Source organism: Gobio gobio, assembly GCF_949357685.1.
Source record: "Gobio gobio genome assembly, chromosome: 8".
Lineage (NCBI taxonomy): Eukaryota > Metazoa > Chordata > Actinopteri > Cypriniformes > Gobionidae > Gobio > Gobio gobio.
Genome location: NC_137114.1, coordinates 15406023 through 15420443, shown reverse-complemented (window position 1 = coordinate 15420443; position 14421 = coordinate 15406023). Strand labels below are relative to the sequence as shown.

General features: G+C 38.3%; 1 protein-coding gene across 2 annotated transcripts; it reads right to left on the bottom strand.

Annotated features, from left to right (window-relative positions):
• Positions 1 to 383: 383 nt before the first annotated feature.
• On the bottom strand, positions 384 to 14064 carry rnf168 (ring finger protein 168). Of its 2 annotated transcripts, XM_079823757.1 has the most exons (8): positions 13978 to 14050; positions 13655 to 13703; positions 12958 to 13395; positions 12804 to 12874; positions 8686 to 8856; positions 2336 to 2430; positions 2125 to 2200; positions 384 to 1402 (listed from the first exon to the last, which is right to left on the bottom strand). In XM_079823757.1, exons 3-8 carry the CDS (start codon positions 13289 to 13291, stop codon positions 725 to 727), a joined length of 1425 nt encoding a protein of 474 aa, XP_079679883.1. In that variant the 5' UTR covers positions 13292 to 13395; positions 13655 to 13703; positions 13978 to 14050; the 3' UTR covers positions 384 to 724. The 2 variants fall into 2 exon arrangements, with proteins under 2 accessions (XP_079679883.1, XP_079679882.1); XM_079823756.1 differs by lacking the exon at positions 13655 to 13703 and having other exon boundaries at positions 13978 to 14064.
• Positions 14065 to 14421: the final 357 nt, after the last annotated feature.

Below are 14421 nucleotides of genomic sequence, written 5' to 3'. Positions count from 1 at the left end.
CTGGAAAGTCCGAAAATCCGGACCAAACAAGGTAGGTGTGAAAGCGCCCTAAGACACACCTGTGCAATAATCATGCTGTCTAATCAACATCTTGATCTGCCACACCTGTGAGGTGGATGGATTATATCGGCAAAGGAGAAGTGCTCACTAACACAGATTTAGACAGATTTGTGAACAATATTTGAGAGAAATAGGCTTTTGTGTACATAGAAAAAGTCTTAGATCTTTGAGTTCAGCTCATGAAAAATGGTGGCAAAAACAAAAGTGTTGCTTTATCATTTTGATCCAAAATGTTCTACGAATCAAATGTATATTTTGAGTGCAGAACTCATACAGGTTTCATTATGGATTTCATTTGACAAAAAAACACACAACAAAAAAAAAAAAGGTAAAGTAATCTTTTCTTTATTTAATCAAAGTGAAAATGCATGCAAATGCTTACAAAATGAGTTTCTTCTGCAGCATTCACACCATTTCAAACTCTAACCTAGTCAAGACTTTATAAATGCTTATAAAATGGAAAGCATTCCATCATGACTTTACAGTATGAACCTCTCTGGAAAGGCACCGAAGGAGTATTAGCAACATACGATGCGAGCAGAAACCGAACAAGATAAAGGAACACGGCTACACGATGCCCTTTAGTAGCAGCCCGGCACCTACCAACATCTGTTTCAAGTCTGTGGAGTGTTTGAGAAACCCGATCAAAGCAGCAGAGGATCATTCAGCTGCTCATGTAGGGGAACATCTCAGTAAGGGTGGTCTGCTTCGCCCCCTTTTTCAAGCAAGTCGGGACCGTTGTTGAAGGAGAAGACGCAGGGCTTTTCCCAGGGGTCGATCCCACTGTTACAGACAGTGTCTTTTCAGTTGTCCCTTCGTCCCTGCATCCCGTGCTGTTCCTCACAGTCGACCGTGACGTACTAATGTTCATTTTCGTACTCTCCACATCAGGGCTTGTACTTGTGGAAGCCGTAGTGATCTTTTGCCGGAGTTGATAGCTATCGGCTGAACCCTTCCTGCGGTCCACGGCGTTTTGGCGGTTCAGCTCTCTCTGAAGTCGCATCGCCAATCTTCGGTCCTCCTCTTCCTGCTGCCAGCGACCCCGAAAGGCCTCCTCGTGCCACGCCACTTCAGACAGAAACGGGCTGTCGACTGAAGGAGACACACACTGCGGAGGCCTCTTAGTGTGTAGATCCACTTCACTCTGAAGCTCTATCTCTGAACTCTTCCTTTTTGAAGAGCTGCTGTTAGGACTGTTAAAAACAAAAGTTTGTTCTGAGCAGCTGGGACTGAAGCTGGAGGTGGAAGGTTTCCCGTTGTAGTCCGACACAGGCACGGTCTGTTTGACTGTGTCTTCCACAGATGTTACTGTGAGGGTTTTTGGAGGGCTCAGAATGTTCTCCTGAAAAAAAGGAACATTTAATCATCTTTAAAATTAAACTATGCATCTATCCCCCAGTTTCACAGACCTTAAACCTTTAGTCCCAGACTAAAATGCATGTTTGAGCCGTTTTATCTGCTCTTGTATCTTGAAATATGTCCGAGCCATTGTTTTGTCTCAAGATGCACACCAGTAATGTTTCTTTTCTAAGGCACGTTTATAAAAGATACTTAAATGAACTAATCCTGGCTTAATCTAAGCCTGTGTGTTTTATCTTCCACAATGTATGCATGAACAAACACTACTGTACAAAGGTTTTGGATCAAAAAATTCAGAAATGTTTCTTAAGCACTTAATCATCATATCAGAATGATTTCTGAAGGATCAATGTGACACTGAAGACTCGAGTAATGATGCAGAAAATTCAGCTTTGATCACAGGAATAAATTATATTTTAAAACACATTAAAACAGAAAGCAGGCTTTAAGTACAGTGTTACCAAAACACTTTATCTTCACTAAAATTCACTTTCTTGCGATGTTTATAACATTTAAAAATCAAGTACAACTGATAACTACAAAATAATAAAAGGTTCTGTTCCACATGTGGCATGCATGATCTCAAAGACATCATATATGTATGGATTTGAGTCTTTCAGATCTGTTTAATTCTCAATTTTAGGTTATTTTCTTTGTAATGATTTCATTCATAAGAGGAAATAATCAGAGCATCTTCAAAATCACCTTATTAGCCATTAGAGAGGAGTCTGGGCTGCTGTCAGAACTGCTCGGCTGTTTATGAGGCACTGGGCGCAAAAACCTAACATACAGGGAGAATGGAGTGCATTAGAAAACCACTCTTCCTATGTGGTCTTTCAATACTTTCAACAATAACCAGGCCTGAAAAGATGAGTAATATTACTGATATACACTGGGGCTCAAGGCAGGTACTCACTTCTCAATATCCCCCTTATTTGGTTTTGTCTTCTTAGCTGGCGTAGCATCAGTAGGTTTGACGTTCCATGGCGATTCAGAGATCGGTCCTGAATTCTGCACACACAGCACAAAACAGCATTACTACATCATGGCCGATAGCAGTGTTTTCTTGCCAAAAGAAAGAACAGATTCTGAACTGCCTGAAACAGGTCATCAGTGATTGCAGTCTCACTTACTGCTCAAACTAATAGACCAATCACAACAGAACGGGCCTACAGACCAATCAGAGCAGAGAAGACCAATCACACACTGGGCCATCTGACCAATCAGAGCAGAGTAGACTCTCAGAAGGGTGCGGTTTAGAGAGACTGAATCCTTGATCGAACGGTTTCAGACACTGAAAAGAGCTAATGCTGTGAAATATTATATATTAAAAGTGGTTTTTGACCTCTGATGCATTTAAACCTATTGCAGGAGAACTCCAAAAATAGGAACCTTTAAAATAACATATTAGGGGCATTTGAAATTAATTTTTGTTAACTTTGTTTTAAGAATGAGAACAACACACAAAAAAACTGAATTTATGCAGATTTATCTTTTCTAAAGGATGCCATTTAGCTAGTTTGGCATCCAATTTTAATTTGCATTTACTGATATATAAATTACATTTTAATTATAACTGTTTTAATTCACCCTTGTTTTTATTTTTTGGTTCATTTTTGGTTGGTGCAGTCTGGCTGGGAGAGTTGTGAGAGTTGGGAAGTGAGACGGTACACACTCAGACGTGAGTGTGGAACACCGGATCTTTGGAAGGGCAGGAGGTCACTTGGAAGCCGGGTTGCTACTAGTGCGTCTCACAAACCGAAAATCTCCGACTCTTCTGTTCAGAAAGGGGAGCCCAGAATTTAGTATTGTTATTTTCTTTCTTTTGCAAGGTATTTTTATTTCTAATGTTGTGATTATTCTTTATGTAAAGCACTTTGAATTACCATTGTGTATGAAATATGCTATATAAATAAACTCGCCTTGCCTTGATATTCGCATAAATGACAACATTGTGTAACAAAGTTTGAGGCCGAGCTTGACAAATGCAGTCCATTCTCCAGTGTGTGTAAACATTAGGAACTAGTGATGTATGGGTCGTGGTTATATCTGTTAACGCTGTGGATAATCCATGGGACGGGCGGATGGGCGGACGGGCCAAGTTATACGAAAAAACACTGTAATTAATTGCGGGTGGATGAGAGAGAAATCATTATAATGTGTTTATTAAGACACTAAACTCATTTCATGGTAAAACGCAACAAACTTGCATCACTCTTTTACTTTCGTTTTCAACAGGGAAAACAAATCAAGGTAAACATATGCCTAGTACACCTCCTAGTGGTCATTATATAAAACTCAAAAGGGAAAACAGAACTTAACGTAACAGCTTTAACTAAAAATATACTAGAGCTGCAACTAACGATTATTTTTTCTGTCGACTAATCTAACGATTATTTTTTTGATTAGTCGACTAATCTAACGATTATTTTTCCAGATTAATCTTATTATTCTTTTTTACTGATTATTGTATTTCAAAGAGGGTAGTGAATTTGTATATTATTTTAACATGAAATCAATGAAGGATGACAATATTAATTGTATTTCAGGAAGGGTAGTGTACATAGTATGCCATTTTATAATGAAATATATGAACAAAAGAAGCTTTTTAAACATAATATATAATGATACTATTCATCATAAAATGTATACAGAGTAGGCCTAATTAGGAAAAGTTGTTCACTATAGTTGAGTATGATTTACTTATTGATTTGTGTCAATAGTAAACGAAAATGCACTTGTATTTATCTGCAAAAGGTTCACATACAGGAGCTTTCAGCATAGTGTTAATGTATAACTAGTCGTCTATTTTGAAGATACATGTGCATAAACAACGACTAAAGCTGCCAGAAGTTTTTGCCCAAACTTCAAAGACACATTTAAATGATTAAAGCTAGAGGCATATCTTAACTTTAATGTTACTTTAATCATGCAAACTACCTATATACAGCATGTTATTATGCATATGTGTTTGAGACAGAGGGGAACCAGGTCGCATTTACAGCAGATATATGCAGCCCATAATAAATAAAAGCACGAGACGTACTGGGGTCGGAGAAGAACACCGGAAAATGTGACCGTCTGTTGCAATACACGCGCCACGGTTCAGCTGCGCGAGAGAACACTGGAAGGGTTGCCAGGTTTACACAACAAAACCCACCCATTCGTTACTCAAAACTAGCCCAAAACAAGCCCAATCGAGTTTCGGGGAGGTTCTCTGGTAAACATCGCGTTCGGGGGGTTAAATATGTGTGTTTTTTTGCTTCAACCCGCGGACATGAGACACAGCCCGCGGCAACAGTGTAGAAGTAGCCCAATTCCGCGGAAAAAAGCGGACTTGGCAACACTGACTGCAGTGTGAAAGCTCCCGCTCTCCACGCGCACAGCTTCTGCTCTGCTCAGTGTGAAACCGGCGTTACAGAGCGAACAAAGCACAGTTTTACTCGGCTTCTGTTTAAAGTACTCCTACACTTTTGAATGTCGCGGTCTGGCTTTATATGATAAATGATCATTTTCACTATGCCCGGGAGCAGAAGCTGCCATTATTCTAGATCTTCTGTTCCATTCTAGAACGTAAATAATGTGCCGCCGACGCGTCAACGCATTTCACGCACGTCGACGCGTCGTTGCAGCCCTAAAATATACTAGGGATGCACCGAAATGAAAATTCTTGGCCGAAACCGAAAAAGAGGAAACCAAGGCCGAAAGCCGAAAACCGAAACACAGAAAGAAATTATGCCAAATATTAGTACCATTGCATTTATGGCTATGACTGTGTACTAACTTTACTAAAATCAAGGCATTGCAATTGCATACATTAATATTAAAGTTTCAAAGAATAAATCAATTACAAGTTATGCCAATATTTATTTAGCACATTGCAACAATGCACAGTATAAAATAAAATTCAAACTAAAATGTTTAACTTGACCCCACTCATTTGTACATTAAATAATAATGTACAGGCCTACAGAAAGGTTATAAAATTAAATGTAAAAACAAAGTGCATTTAGGTCTAGTGCATTTAAAATTTTTCTCTGTAGGACTACTACAAGAAAGTGCATTCAGAACAGGTGCAACTGCTTAAAGATACAACTACTTTCTCTGTAGGCCTTCAACATAATAGTGTATCAAAGCAAAGACTGCCATAGCCCATATGTTAACTGTAGAATAGGGGTGTAGCGGTACACAAAACTAACGGTTCGGTACAGCAGTTTTACAAAATGGCTTTTTATTTATTTTTATTGGTTAACAGAAAAAAAAAGTCTGTCCTTAAATGAATTAAGTTATAACTAAAAGTTTATTGAAGATATTGCTGTAAACTATATAGGGAGCCCTTACTTGCACATTAATATTAAAGGTTAAAAACAGAGCCCAAACTATTAGCCTAAAATCAGTTGCTATGTATTTTTAGGTCTAATAATCAACACTCAAATAACATCGTACACAAACATGTAAACTTCACATAAGGCAGTTTTTGCAATAACTTCTAAATCTAATTATAAAATAGTTTATCCAATTCGTTGTTGAAATATAATCATTTATACACAGTGTCTGTCATTTTATTTAAACATACATGAAATAATCAAGATATCATTAACAGGTTAAGTAGAATATAATGAATATAACGGCTAATATAGGTCATATATTTAGTGAAAGAGTTGATTTCTCTAGTGAACTAACAGCTGTGGACACAGGTGCCTGAGGTAAATGTGATGCTACATGACTGTTTAGTTTACAGCAGTTATATAGAGGTCTTTCTGCCGTTGAAACACTGACTGAGCGATTACACCACATATGATACGTGACAGTAAGTTGTAATGTATCCTCAACACACCTTAGATGTTCATTCATGTTTATTCTTAAGGAAGAGTAATCGATCGCGCTCACAGATGATCGCGTTCACACGCGCGCGCTGCCGCCAGATTGAAGTGTGTTCCGCGCTTAAAACATGCCCACTGTTAAAGATTGCGTTGGGTTTCACAGTGAAGTCTCCTCTTCTCATCGAGAACATGAGCTCTCGCTGTCAGTGCTTGTGCATGGAGCAGACGTGGGTGTTTCTCAGATATACTGAAATACGTCCACACCGCAGACATGTTGCTTCAGACAAGCACGTGCAGGTCGCGGTTTCTGTTTGCGTCATCACAACATTTCGGCCATGTTGTTTCAGTGATAAAAGTCTTTCGGCCGAAAACCGAAAATGCACTTTTGGGCCATTTTCGGCCGAAGATTTTCGGTGGCCGAATATTCGGTGCATCCCTAAAATATACCCAAGCTTAACATAAATTATTCTGATAAGAGTGGTTTCCAACATAATGGAAATATTAATGGAAATATTAATATTAATGTGTTTAAACCTTAATTTTTTTCATCAGACACTAATTTGCACACTGTGGGATCCACTTGTTTAAGCAGCAATGGAGGCAAAACAGATCCGAGTTCAAGATCCGAGCTTTTTTACTGAAATAGTTAAATGGGACAAATCAAGTGATGGGTATGTGATATGTAACGCCTGTGAAGCGATGTGTGAGTATGACAATAAACTAATAAAGCCTACATCTTTATCCATATTTTAACCAGCAGCCACATCACCCTGTAGCCCAAGAATGGTTTCCCACTGAAGCTATGCAGGGCTGAGCCTGGTCAGTATCTGGATGGGAGACCAACTGGGAAAACTAGGTAGCTGCTGGAAGAGGTGTTAGTGAGGCCAGCAGGGGGTGCTCACCCTGTGGTCTGTGTGGGTCCTAACGCCCCAGTATAGTGATGGGGACACGATACTGTAACAAGCGGATGAGACGTTAAACCGAGGTCCTGACTCTCTGTGCTCATTAAAACTCCCAGGATGTCCTTCGATAAAGAGTAGGGGTGTAACCCCGGCATCCTGGCCAAATTTGCCCCTGTCCAGCATGGCCTCCTAATCATCTCCATATCATCTCCCATTCATCACTTGGTCTCCTCTCCACCAATCAGCTGGTGTGTGTGGTGGGCGTTCTGGTGCAATATGGCTGCCGTCGCATCATCCAGGTGGTGCTGCACATTGGTGGTGGTTTGAGGAGATTCCCCCCTTCTATGTAAAGTGCTTTGAGTGCCTAGAAAAGCGCTATATAAATGTAACAAATTAATCTTTGCATGGGCTGTACAGGTTTAATTTCTAGTGTGCGTGTTCGTAATATCACTCTTAAAGGGTTAGTTCACCCAAAAATGAAAATTCTGTCATTCATTACTTACCCTCATGTCATTCGACACCCGTCAGACCTCCGTTCATCTTCGGAACAGAAATTAAGATATTTTAGTTGAAATCTGATGGCTCTGAAAGGCCTCCATTGGCACAATGCACGGTTCACTCTCAAGACCCTTAAAAGGTACTAAAGACGTCGTTACAAAGTCCATCTCACTACAGTGGTTCTACAATAACTTTATGAAGCCACAAGAATAGTTTTTGTGCGCAAAAAAACCCTAAATAACGACTTACATAGTGATGACGATTTCAAAACACGGCCTCATGAAGCTTCGAAGCGTTATGAATCAGTGAGTCGAATCATGATTCGGATCGCGTGTCAAACCGCCAAACTGCTGAAATTTGGCGATTCAAACTGCTCATTTGACTCACTGATTCATAACGCTTCGAAGCTTCATGAGGCCGTGTTTTGAAATCATCATCACAATGTAAGTCGTTATTTAGGGTTTTTTTGCGCACAAAAACTATTCTCGCCGATTCATAAAGTTATTTTAGAACCACTGTAGTGAGATGGACTTTGTAACGACGTCTTTAGTACCTTTTAAGGGTCTTGAGAGTGTAAAGTGCCATTGTGCCAATGGAGGCCTTTCAGAGCCATCAGATTTCAACTAAAATATCTTCATTTCTGTTCCGAAGATGAACGGAGGTCTTACGGGTGTCGAACGACATGAGGGTAAGTAATGAATGACAGAATTTTCATTTTTGGGTGAACTAACCCTTTAACACTGAGAATCAGAATGTAATGTGACGATCGGGTGCGGATTTCTAAATCAGAGAAAATCATAGGTGTGGGTGGATGATTTATTTTTAACAGCGAATTCAGGTGACGTTAGAGATCCGCACATCTCTATTAGGAACACTGAATGAGATTATTTACTTGTCTACCTGTTGTTATGTCAGATTTTATTGTTATTTTGACAGGTTATTAAAACATAGTCTTGACAAACAACTTCGGGGATTTCAGTCTGCACTTTTCAGACTGTGCATGTCATTGAGTTTGGCTCACGATCTTTGATGTGTGACCTCACCAGCTCTTGGCTGAGCAGTCTGGCCAGTTTCTCATCATTCTCCAGCTGTTGCTCTTCCTGTCGTCTCCTCTCCTCCGCCATACGCTCCTCCTCCTCAGCCAGGAGGCGCTGGATGTACTCCTCACTGGCTCTCCGCTCCGCTTCCTCCAGAGCTCGCTTCTCCTCCACAAGCTGCTCAAAACAAGAGATGAGAAGATCACAGCCACCCTTCACAACAACAAAACATTAACAACAAATTCTGATTTTATTTGCACTAAAATTGACAATGTGCATACAAGGAGAAAAAATATCATTTCATGAAATCATATTACCAAAATTAAATAAGCTTGTGAGATTTTGTTTTTAAAAAAATTTATTAGTTTATTCAACAAGGATGCATTAATTTAATCAAAAGTGACAGTAAAGACTTTCAAAGGCCTTGTCCACCCTCATCTTTTTCTCCCCGTTTTGGCCTTCTGTTAGGGCAGGGTGATATGGATATCGTAGTGTTCAAAAACCATGCCACACGTTTAGTCATGATGCATATTGTACATATAATATCTATGGCTATATCGGCATTGTTGTGCCTGCTATATTCTATAATAGGGTTGCTAAAGAGAAACGTTTATTTGTATAATCTTCATATTACATTCCTGCAAAGATGACTCGGTGAGATATTTTGCTAATAAAATGATCGTGCCAGAAGAAGGTGATTTAAGCATATTTAACACTTCAGTGAGGATGAGCAACATTTGGAAAACACTTAAAAACTCTAGTGTGGACAGAGCGTTTAGTAGAGCTGCACAATTCTTAATAAATTGAGAATAAAGATTTCTTTTTATCAAACTGAGATCACGATTGTCCTACGATTCTGAAAAGACAACTAAACAAAATAACATGCAATTTACTAGAGGTATGATTCAAATGACTGCAATGAGGTAACGATACAACGTTATATTGCGATATAAAAATGTGACGATATGCATCATATGTATCGATATGTATGCATTTTATCCAAGGCTTACTGTGTTTATAATATATAATTCACCCAAAAATGCTAATTCTGTCATCATGTACTCACCCTCATGTCGTTTCAATCCTATAAGATTTTGTTCATCTTCGAAACACAAATGAAAATATTTTCTGATATTATATAAGTCTTCTGAAGAGACACAACAGCTTTATATGATGAACAGATTTACAACGACTTGCACAGTAAACACAGACGTTCACAGGCTTGCATGATGCAAGTAAACAACATAAGAGTGAGTAAATGCAGGATTTAAAGTTGTTCGATTTATAACCATTTACAGTTTGGGAATAGTAGCTTGCGATTAGAACTGTGATTGATTGCATTGATCATCTGAAGCAGATATCATTTATAGCAGCACATTTAGTTTTAGTAGTACGACTAATTTATTCAGAGCGTTTTAGATGGTTTTATCTTTTAATGTACAGTGCATTATATAGAGTGGGAGAGTCTTGTAGGAGATTCAACGAAGGCCTGCATTAAAAGCGTGAGGGGAAAAAAAGAGTTTCAGTGACATTACTACATTAATCTATTTTCAATCTATTTGGAATATTTGTGGGTCCTGAAAATAATAATATTTTATTATTAATAAAGTAATAAAAAAATAACAAAAACTGTAAAAAAAACAATATAAATATCACAATAGTACTGTATTGTGAACGGGTGTATCGTTGCACCCCCATCATGAGCACTTCACTCGTTTCATTACTGGATGGCTCAGCGTTTTTAAACAAATCTCTTAAATGATTTAATGACAAATACATTTTTGTTTTTACAGTCAATGGTCGCCACCTGCTGGTGTAACAGTGTAATCGATTCAATCATAATTTAATCCACCAAGTTAGTTTCAAAAGGTGATTTTTGTTTTGCTCTATTCTGATCACTTCCATAGACATCAGTGTTTATATCATAATTATAAACTTTTGTCTCAGTTATTCTGTGATCATTTGAACAATTGAAACATTTTCTCTTATAATTATGACTTAGCATGTCATACTTTCGGCTTTTTATCTCTCCATTACGACTTTCAAAAACATATTTTTGGCTTTTTATCTAATAATGAGGGCATTTAAAATCATATTTTCAACATTTGATCTCTTAATTATGAGTATAATAATTGAAATGAGCTGATCAGTAATATAGTTGAATATTTAGTGTCCCCAACAGAGCAAGCCAAAAGCCAAAGGCGACGGTCAGGTGACAGAATGGAGAAAAATAAACCTTGGGAGAAACCAGGCTCAGTCGGGGGCCAGTTCTCCTCTGGCCAATGAACAAACAGCGTATGATTATGATTCTGGCAAAATTACAGGTCGGAAGTCATATCAGAGTCATCATGCCGGAGACAGGTTTATTGAAGATATATCGTGTCGATGAGGCATTTATTAGATCGGAATACTGGAATATTGGAATATATGTACCCATTAAAAGGTACAAGAGCAAAAGCAGTTATCCCTGCAAAACAAATTACACATATTTAAGTAACTATAATAACAATAATTAATAGTAATTACATGGCTATGAACAACTATAAATATTATGGGCATCAGGGCCGGATTAACAAAACATTATAAGAATATTTTGTATTCCCAAAAACTTTCCATAAGAATGTTCTTATCTTTTTTCTTATGATTGTTCTTGAGATAAAATGTAAGAAGTATTCATATTCACGAAAAGAATGTTCTTTGAAATCATTGTAAATAACTTCTTAAAGTTAGGATAACCTCCAACCCATCTTAAATACCAATACTACTGTTAATGTGTCATAAAGTGTAGTTTTAAGACTGTTTCAGGCGAGAATGTACTTGTTTAAAGATTAAATCTGTGCTTTATTTATAAAGAGAGCGCCTATTTTACAATTTTATCAGCCGTTTTCTGAGTTTCTTTCAAAAATTCATTGCAGCAATGTTGGACTGTAGCATTCTGCTCTGAGACCTGGGGTCCGTTCTTCGTACCTCGCTAACTCATTGAGCTGGATTTGATTGTTGATGATTTGGCGTGATCTTGGATTGTTTGGTTCTTCGACGCTCATCCTGGACTTGCTGTCATAGCAACAGATCCGTAAGCTTAAACCTGCTCGCGAGAAGCTTATTTCATGTAAACAGGATTAGATTGCATCTTTTTAAGCAGCGTTAATACTTAAAATTTGTCCCAACCACTGATACTTTATTACAAGAGTTCCTTACTGAACCAGGAGCAATACAAATTTTAACTAATAATAATAATATTAAAATATATTTGAAAATAATATTATAATGTTGCGTATAATACTATAGACACAGCCACTTGATTGAGTGATTTATTTGTGATGGAATAATTATTTTATAATGTTATCGCAGTCTTACACACACATGCTGTACAGTTACTCTGAGCCGCGCATTAATTTGAGTGATGACTGATATTATGGGATGGCTTGATGCAGCGGAGAGATGCAGATAACATGATGTCTGTGAAGTAATGATGTCACAAAACAAATCTGCTTCAAATGTAATAAAAAGATTTAATGAATTGCAAATTACAACATTGAACTACAAATGTAAAGCGGTGTACAAATACTGTATAAAATTGTGAATATAAATAATTGACAATCATATTGTGTTTTGTTTTTTTACATTTATAATTTATCTATTATAACTTTTATGTTTGTTTGGCTGTTTCATTATAAAGGTCCAGAAATCTGTGTGGTTTTTTTGTGCAATTTGTCAAGTTTTTTGCCAGGTGGCTTTTTAATTATATGATATCATTACATTGTTGTCTTGAAGCCAGCCAATCGCTGCATTGCTGATCGTGGTTTCGAGTATTGATGCATCTGCCCTCTTCAGGGAACACAAGAACGCGCAGTAATCTCAGATCATTTGAATCCAATCCGCAAATTCGTTTGAAGAACCAAATTAGCCAGACATCAGTTATCACGAGTAGAAGATCTGGGATCTGTCAAATCATCTCAGATGTATTAAGCGAGGTACAAGGACTGGACACACAAACAAAAACTATCGTGTTGTTGGCAGAGCAACAATGTAAACATGGGATTGCAGTCTGTGATGTGCATTCATGGAGGCCCACCTGCCATTTCAGTGACATCTTAACAGGGAGACCATGATGAATCTCTCACCTTGCTGATCTGGTCCTCATACTCTTTCCTCAGCTCTCCGGGCTGACATACTCGAGGCTTTGAAATCAGCACTGGGGGGGGGGATTAAAGCAATTAATCAATGCAATATGCATTACAAGTATGAACAATCAATCAAGCTGCGCTCCATACATACCAGCATCGTCACAATCATCGATTCCCTGCACTCTCCGCTCGCACTGAGCCGGGAAAGCGTCCTGTATGCGTCTCCACAGCTCCATGTTGACCAAGGTCTTGTTCCGGCTGTTGAGACGGGCCCAAGTGGACACACGTTTGCGGCAAAGCGGACAGCACATGTTGGACTTGTCCACGGTTTCCAGAAAGCAGGGTTTGCAGAACGTGTGCGTGCAGGGCAGAGTGACCGGCTCCAGGAATATGTCCAGACAGATCGGACAAAGGCAGTCTGAACGCTCAAGGCCTCCAGAGCTTTCTTCAACCAGACCCATGTCCACTTCAGACACAGGCGGCATTCTGCGGCCGGCCTATCTCTGGGTCAATCAATGATGCCTCTCTCTCTCTCTCTCTCTCTCTCTCTCTCTCTCTCTCAGCTTCTACAGCAGCATATGACAGTCAGCTGAAAGACAAAACAACATGAAAGGCTGATCTAAAACACTGGACTACCCAAATATGTAACGTTACTACATTAGATCCAGGGTTTCCACAACCAAAGCACAGCAGGTTTTGTATGGAGAACATATATAAAACATGTAAAGTTGTCATGGGTCTCTAAATGTTGAAACCCCCTGCATTAGATAACGTTGAATTAAATGTAAACATCTACATATGTGCTGCTTATTCATATCAACAAATCAATTCTTCAGCGAGTAACTTACCTGTAAATCCAATAGTAGTTGTGTTTATCCCCAGCAACATTAACTTAGCCTGTTTGAATTTTACCACGAGATGTACGTATTTCATAAACTATTGTCAATAAAATATACGTCCAAATGAACTGAAGTTTATTATACACAAATTCCTATGCTAACCCGCGTCTGAATGCTAGAGCAATTAGCAACTTTCTAGCAGGGTGTGATTATTATGAGGGTAACGTACAATTAAAGTAAACCTTGTATTGTTTAACGTACGTATTGTTATATTGTTTATTAATGCGAATGTCAAAGAACAATAAAAAGAAATACAATTCACAGTTACTTACTGACTAACGTTAGGCCCCAAAATCCCGGGAAAATTTGCGCCCGACTCCGCGCCAATGTGAAGCCATGAGCGCCAATGACAGAGCGGAATTGTTTTCAAAATAAAAGTCCTTCAGTTTTATTATGGATTTCAAACTGGGTTCCGAGGACCCACAAGGGGCCGCGAAAGGGGTGTGTCGAAAATATGACAAATCCGTGTGAAAATGTAAAAATAAATAAATACAAAAAGAAGATTAAAATAACTAACTAAAGTAGCCTAATAAAATAATTAAAACATTGCTCAAAATAAATAAATCGATTAAAAATAAATCAATAATCTAGACAGCACAGTAATATAGTGAGTAGAAAAACATAATATTCATTTTCACATCCTTTGAAAATATTAGGATGAAGGGTCCATCACACCAGGATGATCATATTTGGGGGTCCATGATGACATCTAAAAG